The 23,276-nt window shown below is 34.3% G+C and overlaps 1 protein-coding gene across 1 annotated transcript in view; it reads right to left on the reverse strand.

Moving 5' to 3' along the window:
- Positions 1-11,070: 11,070 nt before the first annotated feature.
- LOC137630931 (piggyBac transposable element-derived protein 4-like) overlaps positions 11,071-23,276 on the reverse strand; it is a 38,250-nt gene continuing 26,044 nt past the window's right edge. Inside the window, exon 3 of the mRNA XM_068362467.1 lies at positions 11,071-11,260. Within this exon, the coding sequence (XP_068218568.1) occupies positions 11,071-11,260 (190 nt within the window). The remainder of the gene's footprint in view (positions 11,261-23,276) is intronic.

The raw sequence follows: 23,276 nt of genomic DNA on the forward strand, positions 1-23,276 counted from the left end.
ATATTAGTAATAATGCAGTTGAAGTCCCTACTTTCTCCTCTTTCACCGAGAGAAATCTATTTCTCTCTAATCCATTCAATAACCTCTTGAATAAATACAAAAATGTAAAACTGGTAGAGGAGCAAAGGAATATTATTTAGGAATATGATAATAATTAGGGTAACCAGATTAATGAACATATAGGTAACTAAAGAACGTATTACAAAATGTTTGAAATTTGATGCTAAGTAATACTTGTTTTATAGGTTGAATTATAGGCGTAGTTAATCTGGATGATGAAACGGCGGTACATGAAAACAGGGCATATATAATTTACATGCTATTTTTATTGCAATCTGTTAGTTAAATGAATTTAAGGCCCTCGTTTTATATTAATACTCACAGTATTTAGTAGAGTATTATCTATCACTCGGTTATTCATTAATTTTAATCCTCTTATATGAAGTTGTCAATTCACTTTGTTTCTAAAGGCAAATTATCGTGTGGCGAGGTTGAACGTCGGCCAAGAACCCGACTTTGAGCCACCCATCAGTCCTGTTGATCGCTCCCAGCTATAAATCACTGGTATCGTCTCCTTCACCTGTCACTAGATCGTTTACAATACCTCGTCAATGAGAGAGATGCATTATGCAAAAGGAACTTTAAAGAGAGGGAGGGAAAATTATTTAGTCTTTGGAAAATATTAATTAGATATTTCAAGGGTTAGATTCATTCTTTTGATGAAATTTAATAAATTGAATTGATAGGAATTTAAAATTGTAGCATTTCACTTTGTAGGCGTTAGTTTGATTATCTATGAATGAATTTATTGTTTATTAAGATTTTTAAAGATGTAATTAATTTCGACATTGTGCCTTGAGCAGTTGATTATTTCTGGCTACAGTTTTGAGTAATAAACTTGCTGGCCGATGTAATTTGTTGACATTGTTATGAATTTAATTACCCATTTAATCAGACATTCTTTTAAAATATCGAGTAATCCACTTCCTGGAGGGTAGTTAAAAATAAATGTAACTAACATATATATATTTCCTCTTTAATAAATTTTTTTCCGAGTATGATGGTCTCAGAAGTCATACTCGGTTTTATTCCAGATTCCAGAATAATAAACGGTTTTCTTCTTTTACATCAAAAGCAATTCTTTGTTTTTGGAAATCTTAACACCTATGGGATACAAAAAGAAGAATTTTTGCATGAAAACGTGCAGGTGTTATGTGATATAAGATCTCAAATAATTCATTCCTGACTATGAATACTATCCATGAATAGCCTTGTATGTATGTATGTATATATATATATATATATATATATATATATATATATATATATATATATATATATATATATATGATGCATGCATACATATATACATTCTTCTTCTTCTTCTTCTTCTTCTTCTTCTATTAACGTGCCTTTTTTTCCAATTTTGTATGGGTTAAGTATGATTGCCTTTGTATAAGGACTTGCTTTGACTTTTGGGCAGACCGTAGTCCCAATCGGCTGCCCTGCCTGATATCGCTTAAGATCTCGGTAGCTCACGTTCTTGTAGTATTAATCCTCCTAGCTCACGTTCATGTGTTGTACCAGTCACAAGCGTTCTTCCTCCTAGTAGCGAGGAGTCTTGGAGCGGTTAGGTAGACAATTCGATATATATATATATATATATATATATATATATATATATGTATATATATATATATATGTGTGTATATATATATATATATATATATATATATATATATATATATATATATATATATACAGAGAGAGAGAGAGAGAGAGAGAGAGAGAGAGAGAGAGAGAGAGAGAGAGAGAGAGAGAGAGAGAGAGAGAGAGAGAGAGAGAGATTGATTGATTGATTGAAAGTTTTCTGGCATCCTGACATCTAAGGTCATTGACGCCGAGAGAGAGAGAGAGAGAGAGAGAGAGAGACTACTTGTGTGCGTGCGTTCCAGTGCACTTTTGTTTCGTTCCTTCTGTTATATGAGCAACTTTATATGCCCCAATTTCCCATATAAATGGCATCTTCATTTTTTGTGCTCTTGCATCCTCTTGACAAATGCCATCAAATTTTGTATGTTTTCCTCCAATCCAGATGCATTGGTCATTGAAGGCTTTCTCATGACCCTCCCGCAATTGGCCTGTTCATGACCCAGTTTGGGTGTTTGGTTATTTCGAGGTCCTCCTGACTTATGGTTGGGGTTTGTTTGTTATTGCATTGTTTTATCTGTCATAACTGGGTCTTTGACATGTAATTGCAGTGGCCTAATAAATAGCTAATAAAGAGGGGGAAAATTGTCAGAAAGTTTTCATCGTCGACTTTACCATAAAAATAATGATAATAATTGATGAATTACATTAAGAAGAAATTATTAGTTAATTATAATAGATACTGCGATAAAGAGAACCTTGTATCAAGAAACTGTGATATTAACTTATATGTATATATGAAAATTTTATAGTAAATTGAAATTGTTCTTAAATTGTCATTGTGGAAAAACTCCAGGAAATTGACAGTATATCACTGTAACATAATAAATCCTGAATTTGATTAATGTATTGTTATGACACGATGGGCAACTTGAAAAGATCAATTTATGGAAAAAGTCGGCTTGTCAATGAAAAGATTAAGAAATTTTGGCAATTAATAATTGTGAATAAATGTAGACAGACGGACAAGAAGAAAAACCACAGATACCGAATTTGTTGTTAAAAAGAATGACAAAATGAGAAATTTGCAATTTAAGCCCTACAATACATATTTATTTTTAAGGAAAGGCTAAGTAATAAATGTTCGTGAAGAAAATTAATAACTTTCAGTAGAAGAGGAAATGCACCCAAGATTAATTATTATTATTATTATTATTATTATTATTATTATTATTATTATTATTATTACTTGCTAAGCTACAACCCTAGTTGGTAAAGCAGGATGCTATAAGCCTAGGGGCCCCCACATGGAAAATAGCCCACTAAGGAAAGGAAACAAGGAGAAATAAAATATTTTTAAAACAGTAACAACATTAAAATAAAAGAAATATTTCCTATAAAAGCGATAAAACTTGAACAAAACAAAACAAAAAATTAGATAGTGTGCCGAGTGTACCCTCAAGCAAGAGAACTCTAAATCAATACAGTGGAAGACCATGGTACAGAGGCTATGGCACTACCCAAGGCTAGGGAACACTGGATTGATTTTGGAGTGACCTCCTAGGAGGGCTGCTTAACATAGTTGAAGAGTCTCTAATACCCTTACCAAGAGGAAAGTACCCACTGAACAATTACAGTGCAGTAGTTAACCCCTTGGGTGAAGAAGAATCGTTTGGTAATCCCAGTATTGTCAGGTGTATGAGGGCAGAGGAGAATAAGTAAATGATAGGCCAGACTATTCGGTGTATGTGTAGCAAAGGGAAAGTGAACCGTAACCAGAGAGAAGGATGTACTTTATAGAGGAAAAATACGGAAAAGAAACGGTGACATATTGAAATAATACGAATGACATACATATTTAAAGGAAAAACCCTGAATACAATGCAATCTATTTTGAGTTTTTCGAAATGAACGTTACTTTATTTTTCACGCGCAAATTCGCCAAGGAAGTAATGCTCTAGTCACTAGCATTGGCTTGTGTCCTGTTTTGGAATGATGAATGATAAGAACAATTATGAATAAAAGAACTAAATAGGTTGAGTAATATTAAGAACGAAAAAAAACAAGGAAGAGACTGACATTGTTTAATTTCGACTTTCCTTTGGCTCTCAAATTCTGAATTCATGTCATTAATAATGAAGATGATATTGGCATGACACTCTTTTCCTAGGATTTTTTCCTTTTCTGTTTGCATGAGGTTGCGTCGTGCAGTAATCCCCATGACGAATGCTATTTCGCCACCTGCATCCCAGTACTTCCATCTATTGAAAGCCTACCCCTCCCCTCCCATCATCTCCATCCCAGGAGTTGGAAAGTGTGGAATAGCGAGATAAGAAAGCTCTGAATCAGAGTGGTTATTTAGGGCTGTAGGAGGGGAAGCCAATATTCAAGAGAATTGTCTTCCTTGGAATATGTACCCATCTCCTCCTTTCCCCTGGTTCCCATCGCTACCTAGAAAGTGTACTATTGGGTAATAAGAATATTTTGGACTACAAAATTTTGGCAATAATCAAATCCCATTCCATTACCCCCATCTCCACCTCCCCTCAGTTGCTCATGTCATCTTCAAGGGAAGGGGTACGTTGATATGGAGGTAAGAAGGTAAGCCAAGTGTTGAATGCAGTATCCAGATCCATCTTAATAACCCTTCCTATTTTATGTTAATATTCCTGCTTTCTGGAATGTGATGTACCTGGTAATGGTATTAGCATTCTAGGCACCAAAATAGTTGTAGGTTTTTCGTGTCGAATGGAAGAGCGGTAGTTTTATCAACAATACAATATCATTTTATCCATATTATTCTCTATCCCATCTCGTGGGTTGGCGTCATATTATTATTATTATTATTATTATTATTATTATTATTATTATTATTATTATTATTATTATTAAAGCTAAACTGCAGCCGTAGTTTCAAAAGCAGGATGCTATAAGGCCAGGGCTCCATCAGGGAAAAATAGCCCTGTAAGGAAAGGAAACTAGGAAATAAAATAAACAACAAGAGAAGTAATGAAGAGTTACACTGAAATATTTTAAGAAAAGTAACATTAAATTATGCCTTTGATATATTTAAACTACAAAAACTTAAAAAAACAAAAGGAAGAGAAATAAGAGAGAATAGTGTGCTCGAGTGTTCCCTCAAGCAAGTGAACTCTACCCCAAGACAATAGAAGACCATGGTACAGAGGCTGTGGCACTAACCAAGACCAGAGAACAATCATTTGATTTCGAAGTGTCCTTCTCCTAACGGAGGTGCTTACCATAACCAAAAAATCTCTTCTACCCTTTCCAAGAGAAAAGTGGCCACTGAACAATTATAGTGCAGTAGTTGTGCGAAGAAGAATTGTTTGGTAATCTCAGTGTTGCCAGATGTATGAGGATAGAGGAGAATGTAAAAAGAATAGGCAGATTATTAGGTTTATGTGTAGGCAAATTAAAAAAATCCGTAACCAGAGAGGGGGATCCAATGTAGTACTGTCTGGCCAGTCAAAGGACCCAATGACTCTCTAGCTGTAGTATCTTAACGGGTGTTTGGTGCCCTGGCCAACTTACTACCTACCAACAATCGTATCCCAACTCTCTCCTACTTTGTAAATAAAACAGATATTGCCGTGAGAAGGAGAGGGGTGATTGTGCCATCAATATTTCATTATTATAGGAAACCCTTTAGGAAACTTTGACAGTATTTTGAGTTTCTTTGATGTAGTATCCGAAGTGATTTTCCTTTCTAAGAGATGTTGGTTATTACCGGTTAAGGAAGGGGGTTGACCTTTGCGATAGGATACTTACTTTCATCAGGAAGATTAAAGCACAGATGAAAGAATTTCTTGAAGAGACAGACTCGTTTGAAACTTTCTACTGATTAAAAACCCACTAAAATATTTAGTGTTAGAGAAAAGTCATAGATATATTCTCTCTCTCTCTCTCTCTCTCTCTCTCTCTCTCTCTCTCTCTCTCTCTCTCTCTCTCTCTCTCTCTCTCTCTCTCTCTCTCTCTCTTTCACAGAAGAATGAGTCGCAGCAACTAACCGAAATTTTAAAATTTCTATTAGCTTTTGGAAGTCACTACAACTATTACAATTATATATGGTTATTTTTTGAAGGACTCGCTAATAAATCATTCCGGAAAATTAATATATCGTTAGATTCTTACCCAAAGATGGAAAAGAGTTTTATTATGTGGGTATAAAGAAGTCAGTCATATAAAGACGATATTGATATGTTCACAGAAATTAATTTATATTGGGACTCGTCAGCATTTAATAGCTTGATCACCAAGAAAAATCAAATGCTGTCGGCACATAAGTTCTTTGGCTATTCATGGAATAGGTCATGGATTTAGCAATCTCCCCCTAGAAGAATTTCCGAAAACTATAAGGATAATATCCTCAGTCACCCACACACAATGGGAACAGCCCTTTCGAGCGCCAACTGGCCCTGTGATAATTGCCAGACTAGAGTAAAGTTGGAAGGACAAACGAGCGCCTTAGCTTTGGTACATTCGAGCACGGAATATACATAGTCAGTTCACCATGGCCTTTCAAATCGTCCAGACCAACCAAGGAAGACCGTCTTTGACATTGGATGGTTACCACTACAGAAAAGATAAAGAACTAAAAAATGGAAATATCTCGTGGAGGTGTGCAAGCACCACAACTCGCTGCAAGAGTAGGCTACACACCGACTCTGATTTACAAGTGATAGTTGTTCTCCCAAATGATCATATTCACCTACCAGATCAGAGGGCCATCGACAGAAGAATGTTGAGGACAACTGCAAAGAGGAAAGCTACAGAAGATATAACTATACGGCCTAATAAACTCCTTCGAAAGGAACTTGTAAAGATGCATGATGAAAACAGTCTAAAACCTGAAGACTTGAAATCAACGGCAAAAGCAGTGTACAGAGAGAGAATGAAATTCTATGGTAAACTTCCAGTGTCAAGAAGTGAAGTGCATATGCTACTAAAAGAGAGAGAATTGAAGACGTCCAAGGGAGAACCATTTGTCTGTGTAAATAATGAAGAAGAAGAAATTATCATATTCTCATGCCTGACCAATCTAATGACTTTGTGCAATGTGCATGAACTTTTTATGGATGGCACTTTCCAATATTGCCCTAAATTTTTTATGCAAATGTATACCATACATGGCTTTCAGAATGGACATTATGTGCCACTCGTTTTTATGCTGCTCCCAGGACGAAGCAAAGAGATATACACGAAGGCTTTTAATTTTCTTTTAAGTATTCTGAATAGTCATTGTCTTGAATTTTCTCCAGAGTCTATACATGTGGACTTTGAGCAAGCAGTAATTAATACATTAGAAAATTTATGTCCAACAAGTATCATCAAATGTTGCAAATTCCACCTTGGACAAAGCTGGTGGAGAAAAATCCAAGAACTAGGGCTTTCAAATGATTTTAAAAGTGGTAGTGAAAATGGAAAATGGTTGAAGTCCTTTTTCGGGCTATCATGCCTTGAACCCTCTGACGTAGAAGATAGTTTTGTGGAGGATATAATGTCAATTGCACCAACTGATACTAAAAGTGTTCAGTTTGCTGATTATGTAACAACAAACTATATTAGCTCTGACTCCAAGTTCCCCCCAAATCTTTGGGCAGAAGCACCATCAGAAACTCGTAGAACAACAAATGGACCAGAGGCATTTCACAAACATTTTAATAGTCAATTTTATTCCAGCCATCCCTCTTTGCATGTATTTGTTAACGTTATTTCAGAGATACAGACCGACACTTACATTAAAATCAGAAGCCTGGGTGAAGAAAAACCACGAAGAAAATGCTACCGACTTAAAGAGAAGAAACTTGTGGCACTGTTTAAGGAATACATGGAAGGCTCCATATCTAGACTTCAGTATATTAAACGAGCTGCTTTTAAATTTTTACCAATTAATATTTAGGAATGTATTTTTTTTCTGAATAGCATACTTGTTTTCATTATTACCTATATGGTGTTTAAGATAGAAAAAAACGGGTATTTTATTGTAGACAGCAAAAGCCTCAGACGATTTTTAAGGCAGTTGAGTGGCTGTTTTATATTTTGTGTGGTTGTTCCAGAGAAGAAAGACATATGGAAAAAAAAAAAAAAAGGTCCGGAACCCTCCTATCAGCGCTCATTTGTACTGAAATTTTGTCGCTTGTTTGGGCATCACTCTAAGGCTCAAATTGGCTAATTTTTGGCGCTTGATTGTCCTCTGTCGGCGCTCAATTGGGGTGCTCCGCACACAATAAGGGGGAATAGTGCAAACTATAATCCGTGTGCCGGCTCCTTTGTGTCGGCTAAGGAATGCAATGTCTCAGGTGGTTACGACGGGTACACCCCGACGGGCACACCCTGAAGGGTAAGTTGCCACATAATTGTTTCCTCGTTTGATAAGGCCACGATTTCAATAATATGTTAAATTAGCCTTTAAGTTAATTTGTGGTAGAGTTTAATGCGTAACAAAATAGATAGTTAATAATCAGATTATTCACAATAATGACTATCAAAAAAGTTTATAACAGTCTATGGCAGACAAGGAAGTAAACACTGGTGTTTAAATGCAAGAAAGAAAACTTTATTGTAAATGACAAAGTTCAAAACTGGCTATGAGAAAGTTATGAGAATAATAAAATAAACACTACCGTTTGAATCACAGTTCTCACTTCTACAAAAAAAGTTAATATTTCAATGAAATCTATAAAAACGATTTCAAATCACAAAATTAATATTACATCTTCAAAGCTAGGAAGGGAAAGCTAGTCTACTTTGAATCCCAATGATTACCTGTAAAAACAAATTGTTATCAGTACAATTTTCATGAGCCCATCTCGTGATTTTCTATTGTAAAATGGCTCCACACAGGCCAGACAGTAGGTAGCTTTGCTCCTCTTAAGATTCAGAGGTTTCTGAAGTTCTTTGTTTTGTCTTTCTTTTTCCCTGGAATCAAAACTTCGTTTTCATTTCTGCCTTTGACTACTCTTCTAATGCTATTTTAACCGAGTATCAGTCGACATTTCAGTGGTTCATTTCCTTTTATTCACTGAATTTCCCTTTCACTGGCCTGCTTTAGACAGTGGTCTTACTGCTTCTGGTGTTAGGCCCAAATTTATATTCTTTTGTATAGAGCTTCGTGAAGTAGATGGTGGTGGTTCTTTCACATTTAGGTTGCAAGAGCTGGAGCCATATGTTTATTCTTTTTATCTAATTGTGCATCCGGCTTAGCTTGTTACCTCAGAAGAATATAAATTCAGTAGATTGACCAGCCCCTAGTTGAGATACTACCGATAGAGAGTTATGGAGTCCTTTGCCTGGCCAGACAGTAATATATTGGATCCTTCTTTCTGGTTACAGTTCACTTTCCCTTTGCCTACACATGCACCGAATAGTCTGCCCTATTCTTTACAGATTCTCCTCTGTCCTCATACACCTGACAACACTGTGATTATCAAACAATTCTTCTTTTCCCAAGGGGTTAACTACTGCACTGTAATTGTTCAGTGGCTACTTTCTCTTGGTAAGGGTAGAAGAGACTCTTTAGCTATGGTCAGCAGCTCTTCTTCTCTAGTCTTGGGTAGTGCCATAACCTGTATACCATGGTCTTCCACTGTCTTGGGTAAGAGATCTCTTGAGGGTACACTCGGGCACACTATTCTATCTTATTTCTCTTCCTCTTGTTTTGTTAAAGTTTTTATAATTTATTTAAGAAATATTCATTTCATTGTTGTTACTGTTCGTGAGATATTTCATTTTTCCTTGTTTCCTTTCCTCACTGGGCTATTTTCCATGTTGGAGGCCCTGGGCTTATAGCATTCTGCTTTTCCAACTAGGGTTGTAGCCTAGCAAGTAGTAGTAGTAGTAGTAATAATAATAATAATAATAATAATAATAATAATAATAATAATAATAATAATAATAATTATACCAGTGCATCTATTTTCTGGTGATGCTTGCACTTCAGTCATATCATAAGGCAGAGGCCTGTCTCTTACATATTCATCCCTAAAATCATCATTCCAAGATATTGGCAGGAGTCACAGCAAGTGTAAAACTACGCCTGAAATGTCATATATAGTCGTAGTACAACTAGGATGATTTGTCATCGAAGAGTCACAGGATATGTTTATGTACTTCTTCAGTGGTCAGTAAACACTTATATCAAGCGCTTGAATCTATTTTTCATACAATAATCCAGGCTATATATGAACAAGTGAGAATCATGGTTATATAGTATTAAAAGCACTGGGTAGTTTTTGGAACATTTAATGTTTCACAAAATTAGACTTTTTCCTTCACCCTGATGGATTGGCAAATCCAAAACTACCTGGAATACCATTAATCAGGAAATGATGGAGGAAATGAACTTAGGGAAAACAAAGACAGGAGGGACTGCATTACCAATTGATGAGACAATTATAGCTAGTTAAGAGTTCCTCTTTCTGCTGAGGTAATTTTTGAAATTTGTTTAGAGCCTTTAAGAGCAACAACTCTTAACAGGCTTCTGAACTGTTGTTATCCCAATGTTATCCATTTTCCCTACACCCCCTAGAGTGAAATAATAATGATTTCCTTTATTGTTATTCGTTTATTGTATGATTAGTGATTAGATAAACTGTATAAACTGACCAGCGATGTGAAATATGCTCCTCTATGGAAAAGAATTCTTTAAACTCCGAAGAAATCCTTTCCACGAAAAGACTACTCTATAATTTTTTTTCTTTTTTTGTAATCTCCTCTTTCAGCATGGAAAACAATGACCCACTGGAAATAGCCAGAAAGACAGCAATTGGCTCTTTTATATTTTTTCTTAGTTTTTAATATTCACGTTTCTAATTACATCTGGCCAAGACTGCTTTCCATAATTACAATGAGCATTCTTGAGAAAGCTTTGGTACAACTGAAAATAATTTGGTTTTATTTATCATTCTTCTTCTTTTTCATTGTTTCCTCAGAAAGTTTATAAACTTTCTATGTTCTTTCATAGGTAATTGATGGGGAAATGTGATAACTCCCCAAATATGGATGCTAACTAGCTTACAAAGGCATACTTGATGTATATGTATAATATATATAAATATATATATATATATATGTGTGTGTATATATATATATATATATATATATATATATATATATATATATATATATATGAGAGAGAGAGAGAGAGAGAGAGAGAGAGAGAGAGAGAGAGAGAGAGAGAGAGAGAGAGAGAGAGGTCTTTACCTTAAATAAATTCATTCTTGCGTCTTTTGAGTTCGGATGTTGGGAAAAAAATGAGTGTTTTAGTAGGATCTTACAAGATTTCTTTTTGGACATCACCTGCCTGGGATTTGGTTTGGTTTAGCCCTTTCCTTGTTTCATTTTATTTGCTTTATTTTGTTGCCTTCGATAATGGAGTTTTTTCATCTGGTAGTGGTAAGTTTACAGCTGCTGTTGTGCCAGGTGCTGTTGAATACTTTTCTTTTCGGTATTGTTGTGCGGAATATCCACTCCCAAAGATTTGGTCGGGTTTGCTTCTATTTCTTTTATTTGCCTTTTTCTCCTGTCCTTGTGTCCACTGTTATGTGAAAGGATTATGGTAGTTGATGTTAGTGATGACGGTTTGTTTTCACTAGATGTAGAGATTAAATTTATTGGTAAATTTACTTTTGTTCATTTGTATTTAACGAATTACGTCTTTTTGTTATTTCCACCCCTTTCTTAGTAATGTGATATAGCTTGCATACTTCGGTTTCTTATCTATAAGGAAATCTTGAATCTACGGTACATCGTACTTTGACGCTCTCATAAAAAATGGGAATTCAATCGTATTTCCTAGGGAGTTAGTCCTATGAGGAAAAAATTGATCTTAGCTTCCATGGCGCGTCTTGTTAGTATATTCATCTCCTTGCTCCTCTGTTTTGGCAAGCAATATATGTTGCTTATAGCTCACAAGTCGCGTGGATGGTTATATGACGTTACCTTAATTATCTAATTAATCACTTACTTTAATTAGTCCATGCCCATGATGAGCATAACTTTTCGTGTATCTCATAAATTGTAAATCGTACACTGTACTTAGACGCTCGCTTGTAATCACAATATGAATCGTATGATAGATCACATAGCAAAAGTGGGTGTGTGACATGTAGATAAAAATCTAAAGTAGCTTCGACATTTCTTTGCGGATCTATCTGCAATTCTTGGATCAATGAAGCGCCAGCACTGGTGACGACTGTTTCATTCCACCAGAATAGTCATCCCTGACTGTCATTTATTTTACCCTCATTTCCCCATTTTTATCAATAATTTTCCCCTCTCTGCTGTCTCATGAGCAGAGGGTTGGTTGAAAGGAAGAACATGAATCACCATCGTCTCGGTTTTTCTTGTTTTAGTTTCAGAATCATATAATTTCCATGAGGAGCAAAATGATGATTATACAAACAGTGACATAGATATGTTGGTTTTTGTTTAAACTTATGTATCTTTTATTCCCTGTTCAGGTAATATAAGTCTTGGGTGGTATTTACATTGGAGCATTATTAACAATAGTAATTTAAAATTTTTTTAAATGTATTCATTAGATTTGGTGTCTTGAGTGATGAAATCATAGGAGGTATCGAAAATTTCTGAAAAAAACTTGTTGATTAAGATATTTTATATATTTTTTCGTTGTTAAATTGCCTGATTAAAATAAATGCACAAGAGCATCTTTATGAGAATGTTGACCTACATGATTTATAGATGTCAAGGATTACTTATGTGAATTATGATGGTATCTTGCCACTATTATTGAAAAGCATGGTTTTAAGTTGTTGATATTCTAAGCCATGTGTTAACACAGTGTAAATTTCCGCTCAGCTGGTTTTTTTGCCAAGTATCTCAAAATTTGGATTTTCTGTTTTGTTTCTGCCGTAGAAATTATGACTACAATACTAATTCATTTATCAAAGGTATTTAACCTCTGTTTTTAAACTTCCAAATATATATAAAGGTAATTTTACTATCGATTTATACGGAATCTAGGTCGATAGATTAAATATCTATAGACCTTGCTTGGAATCGCCTGCGTAGTAGCTCTGACCAGTATTCTTATGGATGTTGTTATATGGGAATAGACTCAAATGGAAGGCCTTTCAATCGGTTCACGAGTTGTGGACTTTCGTGCAGCGTACTTATTCTATACTAGTTACCCGAACAGTAAAAAATGACAGCTAGATATTTAGATATGCACTTTCACACACACTGATCCAACCCTTCCTACACTCTCCCTCTTTCCTAACTACAACCGGGCAGGTTCGGCAATTTTCTGGAGATTGTGATTTCTTAGTGTACCTTTTGGGGTACTCACTCTCCAGGCTATGACTACTCTCTCTCTCTCTCTCCCCATCTGTGGGACGGGGATAGAGGCGAGTAGTGTTGATTATGTTCTGGTTTCGAATATGTAGGTAGTAGGTTGGCCAGGACACCAGCCACCCATTGAGATACTACCGCTAGAGAGTTATGGGGTCCAGTGACTAGCCAGACAGTTACGGTTCATTTTCCCTTTTGTCTACACATACACCTAATAATCTGGTCTATTCTTTACAGATTCTCCTCTGTCGTCATACACCTGACACATTGAGATTACGAATCAATTCTTCACCCAAGGGGTTAACTACTGCACTGTAGTTGTTCAGTGACTACTTTCCTCTTGGTAAGGATGTAAAAGAGAGTCTTAGCAGCTCCTCTAGGAGGACACTCCAAAATCAAACCATTGTTCTCTAGTCTCGGGTAGTGCCATAGCCTCTGTACCATGGTCTTCCACTGTCTTGTGATATAGAGTTCTCTTGCTTGAGGGTACTCTTTGACTCACTATTCCATCTTATTTCTCTTCCTCTGGTTTTGTTAAAGTTTATATACTTTATGTAGGAAATATTTATTTTAATGTGATAGAGCTCTTAAAATATTTTTTCTCCTTGTTTCCTTTCCTCACTGAGCTATTTTCCCTGTTGGAGCCCCTGGGCTTATAGCATCCTCCTTTTCCAACGAGGGTTGTAACTTATCAATTAATAATAATAATAATAATGATAATAATAATAATAATAATGATAATAATAATGTGCATTTCATTCTGCTTAAACATTACTTTATACATAAATAAATGACGAAAATATGAAGGTCTCCTCTCTTATGGCTTCGGTTCTTAGGTGAAAATAGAACTTATATCACAGAGGGGAAAATTACAAACTTTTAACTAGGTTACTCCATAGTTTGTAGGTGTATATAAAAATGCTCCTCCACCTTCAAAAAGAGTAACCCAAATGATCAAATAAGAGTGAAGGTATCTACTGGTGGTCAACTCAAGAGCCCGTGTTTAACACAAGCAATCTAAAAGTAGTGAAGGTAACAGTATCTGTTCACCTGTTTTCGCTCACACTGGGCCAAAGCTGTCTCATTTCTAAGTCTATATCCCTCACTCACTCAGCCGAGCACCGGTTTTCTCACATTTCCAAGCTTGTCAGTTTCAAGTAATAGTATAAATGTATGTCTGGAATACCTCCTTTCTTCAAATAAGACAACACGGAACGTAGTTATTTCTGGAATGAACTGAAAATGAATGCTAATATTACAAAGCACATTCCTGGTCTTATTGTTTATTCCTGCACCAGTGTGTTTACAGAATGTTTAGATTCTTAAAATATGTAGTCTGATAGCCATCTCTCTCTCTCTCTCTCTCTCTCTCTCTCTCTCTCTCTCTCTCTCTCTCTCTCTCTCTCTCTCTCTCCTTACATAACTGTGTTATGTCATTATTTGGTAGATGTCGTCGCAAACCACCAATTATTTGTATTCTTTGTTTTTGTTTAAATTATTTTGTCTTTAAATAAATATGCTTACAGATTTAGTTGTCCATCGATCAGTATAACGTATCTTGCTGTCTTATAAATGTACACTTTAATGTAATTCTTATTCTGTGTTATAGCTTACATGATACTTTAATTTCTATTCGATTACTGTTTGATCTCTTGCAGTGTTTTGAATGCAGTATTTTCACAACTTTTGGTACATGTAATTATGTTGCACACGGGTGTACAGTTTGTTTATGGAAAGTCCTCGCCTCTTTTTGTGATAGTTCGTACTCCACTTCATTACCTGCAAAAAGGAACACACTTACATTTTGCCTACTCCTCATCTTCCTGCTTTCCTACAAATAAGAAACGTGACATATTAGCCTTCCTCGTTTTCATGGCTTCACATTATTCTTCCCTTGGGCTAAAATCTCCGTTTATTCCGCAAGACCCCTGAAAAAGCTGCGTTAATGAAGGGTCTTCAACGACGACTGATAAGTATTTGTAGATGAACAGAGTCATATTTATTATTTTTTATAAAGCTTATCTTCCCATCAGGTGCAGGTTGGTTGAAGTTAGAATTTGTTCTCATTACCGTTGGTTACTTATTCCTTTCTCTGCATCTTTATCTTTCATCATCTTTTCAAGTGTCTCTTATTTTTACTCTTTTGTATTTCAGCTACAAGTGTCGTTATCTTTTCTAACCTTTTTCGGTTTTTATGGAGAAGTTAAATATATTTGAGCTTTAACCTTTAAGTTCTATTCAGTCATATTTCATGGGAATAGGTGCTTAAAATGTTTAAAATTTGTTTTTCAAGATTCAATTTCTTTCGGTCAGATTCGTTTAAATGAAAAGCCGTTCTTTCATGAATATGGCAATAACGTATGTTGATCTGAAAAAGATATATACTGAGCAGTTGTAATTCTCTTACCTCATAGCTAATGTTGGTATCGTTCAAAAGACGGTTATTGATCTCTGCTAGTCACAATTTTTCTTTTCTGTTAAAGCAAGCTACCCTTGTTCCTGATGTAACTTTTGCTAGTACGAGGGACCCGTAATAAAATCACTGGTAATTTAATGATAAGATATTTTGTGTTAATAGAATATTTACTTTTCAACCTGAACAATTTTATATAAGAGATGGTGGCTCCAGAAGTGAAATAAGACAACTAGGTCCATTACCACATTCGTACTTCAATGACTTGATTATTAGAAGAACCTTTCGTGGAGAAAAACTCCCTTAGTAACATTAATCACTTCACACGCCCACATAGAAGACTCATCAGCGCCATTCTTACATCTCTGCTTAATGTGAAAGTGACCAGATGACTTTGTGATTAGTTTAGAACCCCATCCCTAAATAGTGATTGTTATATAAAAAAAAAGTGTAAGAAGAATGCACACATACATACATACTCATATATATATATATATATATATATATATATATATATATATATATATATATATATATATATATATATATATATATATATACACACACACACTATATATAGTCAAAAAATTGCTCTTTATTATATAGGGGAGACGTATGTATGTATGCATATAAATGCATGTATTTGTGTGGCTGTATACACACACATTTTATATATATATATATATATATATATATATATATGTATATATATATATATATATATATATATATATATATATATATATACTGTATATAGTCAAACAATTGCTCTTTATTATATAGGGGAGACGTATGTATGTATGCATATAAATTATGTATTTGTGTGGCTGTGTACACACACACACACACACACATATATATATATATAATATATATATATATAATATATATATATTATATATATATAATATATATATATTATATATATATATATATATATATATATATATATATATATATATATATTTATATATGGTTAACCAATACATTTATGAAATTGATTTAGGTTACTTGTTACGTCTTCCACTTTCATCAACTCTAATACAATACAGTAGTCTAATTCGATCATTCCTCACATTGAAATGGCCCCTTTTCACCCATTTGTTCCATGAAGTACGTCCAAAAGTACATTGGAAACCACGATCGCTGTATGTCCTATAGCATGCAGCTTAGTGAATTTAGTCACTGGTTTTGCATTACAATATCCAGAACTTGGATTATGTCTAAGAAGTTATGGTTGGCAGAGGAGGGAACACGGCTTTCAAGGCTCAGGGATCTCAAGTGATGATATCGAGCAAGTCTTGTAAACAACTGTAATGGAAGTTTGCTGCCTTCAATATATTGTAGTATGTCGATGAGTTGTGGAGTGGCAGAGGGAAGTGGAATGTGATGGATCATCTACAGTATTTGTGTTTTGTTTCCTTTTTTTATTATTATTTTATTTTGGTTTAAGAAAACTGTATTGTTGTTGGTATGAAATTCTATCAGAGTGGAAAATTAGTAATACACTAGCCGAGTTACAGTTAAATTATTGACCAAAGAAAAACCCTTGGGTGAGAATAAGAAATTAGAGGGGTAGAAGACCAATTCTGGTTTTAAAATTTTTAGAAGATTGTGAAGAAATATTGTCAGTACGTTCACATAATTCAATATATGCTTGGGCATATTTAGATTTAGTGCGTGTAATAATTCCCAAACCAATTTTGGTAACATTAAAATGCTGTTAAAATTGATGAAAAAAGTGTTAAAATTTTTTCTATCTTGGCCGATAAAACAGACTTTCTTTTTAATAGAGAAAAACATATCATGCTTCACAGTTTCATTCTCTGCGGCATGTCGTAAAGTAACATTTCTTTTTTTTTTTAACTGGGTAAGCTTTCCGGTATGAGCTTTATCGCATTATTATTATTATTATTATTATTATTATTATTATTATTATTATTATTATTATTATTATTATTATTATTATTATTATTATTAGCCAAGCTAGTAAAAAGACCTTATGAAAGGAAAATATGTGAGGTAACTGAAGAATTAAGAAGTAACCCTGGCAAATACTACTTAGAATCCTACTACTAACAACTTCCCGATTCAGTTTCTATAAATGTACGATATCTGTTTGTTATTTGTAAACAAAGCACCTGAGCATATCCTTCATAACCGTTTAGTGATTTAAAAAAAACTCTTTCAGTTCATGGCTAATAACACTGCTCCATCGCTAGTATTACTGGATACCCCAACTACTCTGAAAAGTCTTTATTAACAGCCAGTCTCAGTATCCATATTGCGTGATTTTTGTTATTGTTACTCGGCACTACCTTGATATTGGAAACCTTGATTATGGTGTGTGTAGAAACGCTTTCAATTCTCGCCATTCCTTTGAACGTAGGCATTGATGGTCTCTTCATCAAAATCCACTGGGTAATCTGGAAGGTTGTCAATGTTAGGTTACTATAATGTTGTTGTTGTTGTTGTTGTTGTTGTTTTCAAATTAATTAAACCAACAACAAAAATATGGCTTGTAATTATGAGTCATCGTCATTTCGTTCACATTGTGATTATGAGGTGTGAATGTCAAACTGAATAATAAATAGTACTGCTAATGGTGTAAACGCAAGGCAGAACTTTTGCCCCTCTTCCAAAATACGCTGAAAAATTTAGTGTTTATTACATGCAAGTAAAGTCTGGAATATTCGAAAAGACCGGTACCACGGGGTCTCCTGTCACCTTTTATGAGAAGACCATCTTCTTTAACGACAAAGTAAGGAGTAGAGGCCACTTTGGCTCTCGGGACGGATTCAGAATCCTTTTCCGCTGACTCAACGTTTCCTTAACTATGTGTCCTTTCTCGAAGAGAGGTCACTCATCTTTAGCAAGGGAAAGACGACCCTGGTTATCTCAGGGTCCTTTAGCTGGAGCTTAACAACTGAATACAGTTTTTCATATATATCTTCCTTGTGGCATTATGTAAAATTAAGTTACAATTATATGAGTCTTGTATCTCCATTTATATGTAAATCCCCAATCCTCAAATAAGACACCGTTTCCTTATAAGAATCTCTCTCTCTCTCTCTCTCTCTCTCTCTCTCTCTCTCTCTCTCTTTATGGCACGTAGCCTTATGTTGTTAAGGACTAAGAATCTTTGATAGCTTTTCTTTGATGATTTTACAAATTACGTTATGAACCCATACTTCGTTATATTTTTTGTCACTGGTTTCTGTTGTTGTTACTTGATCATTTCTATAGCGAAGAAGCTCAGACTGATCTTTGTCTCCACACGGAGAAACGCTTAACATTCTCTCTCTCTCTCTCTCTCTCTCTCTCTCTCTCTCTCTCTCTCTCTACATATTTTTTTCCGTTAACATATTCCAAGTTTTAAATCTTATTTTAAATATATTCAGTTGTAGGTTTGTGATTAACTTAGTTGGATTTTCTTTTTAGTCTACACTCGACAAAATGTAAGCTCGCGAAGCATTCGGAATAATATAAGCGTAATATATTCAAGGGATTCGAAATTGGAAAAAAAAAATATGAATATTTTTTTTCATAAGACTGGTTTTCCAAATGGAAGACAAAATGGAAAATGTTCGATGCAATGAAGACATTAGCAAAGGGATGCAAAACTAATAGGAAAAGTGAGGGAGCGAAGTTGATACCTTTTCCAACATATAGCTTACCAGAAGTGAGTAATTGAATTCTATTTCAATGAATGGATTAAGAAAGGACGAGTGTGTCCAATAGTGAAGTGGATACCGAAATGGTTGCTAAGATTGGTTTCACTTGCTTACTGATAACTGTTAGGTAACTGCTACTGAGGACATACCCCTTTTTGGGAACCACGTATAGAATATATATATATATATATGTATATATATATATATAGATATAGATATAGATATAGATATATATGTACACATATATATTTGCATATATATTTGTATATGTATATATATATATGCATATATATATATATATATATATATATCACCACCTCCTCTTACGCCTTTTGACGCAAATGGCCTCTGTTAGATTTCGCCAGTCGTCTCGATCTTGAGCTTTCAATTCAATACCTCTCCATTCATCATCTACTTTGCGCTTCATAGTCCTCATCCATGTAGGCCTGGGTCTTCCAACTCTTCTTGTCCCTTGTGTATACTATAACGTTGGCTGAAAGTCTACTATGTATTTCTAGGAAAAATCTTACTTATAACTCTCTCTCTCTCTCTCTCTCTCTCTCTCTCTCTCTCTCTCTCTGTGAATTCCAGTTAAAAGTTATAGAACCTATTCGCATCGAATATATTTCTTGGCTTCTTATTTTTTACTCATGCAACGAAAGACTAACTGAATACCGAAGATTGGTCGCTTTTTACCCGAAAATTATTTCATATTTTTCCTAACAATTTTTTCCCCGGAAAAATTATTGGAAGAAATTGTGATTAATTTAGGAACTTCGAAGTCTAAGATTGAACAGTAAATCTTCTGGACTAACTTTGAGACTCAAAAGATGTGACTCAGTTGTTCTGATTAAACTTTATCGTGATCTCAAAGTATTTTTTTTTACCAATTTTGTCTTAAATGGTTGTTTTAATTTTTTTCTTATAAATTCAGGTTCCAGATATATACCTTTTATGTTGCATTATAGATAAATTCATTACTATTATTGTCCTTTTGTTGTCTTGTTTAGATATGTCATCCATACATTTTTCCCACTAGAACTCGTAATTCATAAAGAGGAACCTTGCCCTTGATTTGGAATCCATTGCATTATTGTCAATAGATAACGTGTACAGTATATAGCTTGTTGAATGTGCATGTTATAGCTTTAGATGATGTTTTTTGCCTAATTTCCGATTTTGTTCTTTTTGCTCCCATAATAGTTTTAATTTCCGTTATCAACAGAGGTTTTATCTTATAAATTCCCTTCCTTTCTAAACTGTGTGACCTCTTCCTTCCTTCCCGTTATGTCCCCTCTTCTCCCCTGCGATTTATATTTCAGAGATTTAGCTCAGAATTTTTATGGCACAATTGTCCCATTACTTTTATTGGCTTTGATTAGTTGGCACTGAAATAGCGAGCAAGTAAAAACAAAATCTCTCTCTCTCTCTCTCTCTCTCTCTCTCTCTCTCTCTCACATTTGGGTTTCTACTTGCTGGCTCATGTAGGATCAGTCAGATAATGGCACTTATTAATACCTCCGCCAAGGAGTTATGAGACCGAGTCGGTTTATTTATTTGTCTATTGAAATTTGTGTGTGTGTCTGTAGACATGATTACGGCAAAACTACATGATGGATATTGATGAAAGTTTCACCAAAGATAAACCTTAGGTCCTGGATGACCCCATTGAATTTTCTATCTGATCCGGATCCGGATTCTTGATCCGGATTTACCTTTTTCGTGTGTCTATCGGCAGGATTACGTTAAAACTACTTGACGGATTTTGACGAAATGATCACTACAGATAGATCTTAGGTCATGGACGACCCATTAAATTTTGGTTCTGATCAGGATCCGGATTTACATTTTTCTCCATTTTAAAGATAACGTCAAAACTACTGTACTGATTTTGACGAAATTTTCATCACAGTATTATAATCACAGAAAACATCTTTATCTTGTAAAGGAAATTTAAAGGAAAATCCACAAAAAATTCCATGATTTTTTTTAGATAATTCCTGTAAACTATTTTTACTGAGAGAGAGAGAGAGAGAGAGAGAGAGAGAGAGAGAGAGAGAGATCTTTATGGATAAAGTTGCTATAGTAAAAGGTGTTTTGTAGTTTTACACAAGTAAATGGTAGAATTTTCAGAAAGAAGCAGTGGACTATAAAAAAGAAAGATGCAACAATATGAAAGATAAGACTTGGATAATATCTAAAGAAAAACAAGTAGAAGTGAAAATAAAATGCAGACAATCAAGAAGAAAATCTCCACTGATTGAATGAACTTTCAATCATATGAAAAATGTTCAACAAAGACTTTTTAGATTTTCTGTCCAGTACTTCCCCTTTCATCATGACACTCCTTTCCCTGTCAGAGCATATTGTCCCTTTCAGGAGCTCAGACAGCTTACAGCTCTATCCCTTACCGCAATACCCCTGTGACAAAAAACCCTTATCAATATCGTCGAGGAATAAGGGTTTTTCATTCTTTTTTGTGAGATGGATATGGCTTTTTCTTTATCTCTAGGTCTTTACGGATTTTTTCTTTCGCAAAACAGAAAGGGTCGAGGGAGAATATATGTGAGGAATTTGTTTCGCGACCAGATGATTAATATATTTTAAATGAGAAAATTGATGTGTCATTTTCGTGAATAATAGCAGCGACCAGATTATATCTCCAAGTTGGAACGAGGTTAGGCTTTACCCGGACGAAATCACGGCCCTGGTTATCTTGAGCAAAGAGCTGTACCACTTTTTCGCTCTCATACTGAGGGACCTGAGGGAACCCAAACATAGAATAAGGCAATAAATCTCTCTCTCTCTCTCTCTCTCTCTCTCTCTCTCTCTCTCTCTCATATATATATATATATATATATATATTATATATATATATTATATATATATATTATTATATATATATATTATATATATATATATTATATATATATATAATATATATATATAATATATATATATATATATATATATGTGTATGTATTAACTAAGTCTCTGTGCGGGAGAAGATGCAAACAATAACTTATGTGATCATTTCTATTCACTCCATTTAGATGTATAAGATGTTACATAAATTTTATGATATCATTTTAGAACATCTCTTGAAAGATTTTGGTCGTAGTAAAGATCAAAGCCAGAGGATAATGGTATTGTAGGAAGCCATTAGATGATAAATATAGATACCTCATAATTTGAAGCATTGTTTGTTCTCTTTTTTCCTTTTGTTTAAAGTTATACAGTATATCAATTCTCCACTGTAAAGTATGTACGCGTCTTCTTTGTTGCTTTTATGTTTTACTCTTATTTTGACATGATTATAGAAAAGAGCCTCTCATTGGGGGATTTTCTTATTTTTGTATTACATAGTAAAAAGTAGTTCAGGCGTATTTTTTATTTTTTATCTTCCCACTTGATGAAAGTGTCGCCATAACTTGGGTACATCCGTTTGATAAGTTATTATTAACAGTAATTTACTCATTTATATATATATTTTTTTCAGTCTGGAATACTAAATCGTTTGGGTTGATGAATGCTTGGGAGTTTTCCATTTTGTGTGAGACATATTCGTGTTGTTTCTATACCTGATACTTTCTTTTGGCTACGAAAATTGCGATTTTCTAATTGTCAACATAAACTTTCTGTTGAGGGAGTGTTGGGTGCAGACAGTTTCTCTTTCTCCGTTCTCTTCAATAATAGTAATATATTTTTTGTTTTGAGTTGCGTCCATAATGCACATTAAAATGGTTGATTCATGCATTGAAATCGGTTGCTATTAAATATCACTTGGTGATATTTTCCTTTGCTTTTCAGACACGTCACACAAATGAAAATACCATCGGGTTTTCTCCTTTCAAATTTTAACATAATTTTACTTTGGAGTCTCGTATAATGGACGACTGGTTGAAGAAGGACAGTTTTGTGATTCATTGAAATATTGTAGATCATCTTGTTAATAGGCACATCATTACTTGTTATCTGTTATCCACAAATTTTTCGAAGTGAGTTTGAAATAATTATTACAAAAGTATAATGTAAAATGGTTTAGGGTTTAAGTTTACTGAATTAACAGTTCATCTGCTCTTTTTTTTTATACATAAGTTAGCGTAATTAAAGATGCAGCACTTTTTTTTCAACCATGTTCGTAATCTCAGATTGTTAACACATCTTTATCATCTTGCATAAAAGTTTTGTAAAGCAGAGATTTTAGT

This window comes from Palaemon carinicauda, chromosome 3, assembly GCF_036898095.1.
Source record: "Palaemon carinicauda isolate YSFRI2023 chromosome 3, ASM3689809v2, whole genome shotgun sequence".
Taxonomy (NCBI): domain Eukaryota; kingdom Metazoa; phylum Arthropoda; class Malacostraca; order Decapoda; family Palaemonidae; genus Palaemon; species Palaemon carinicauda.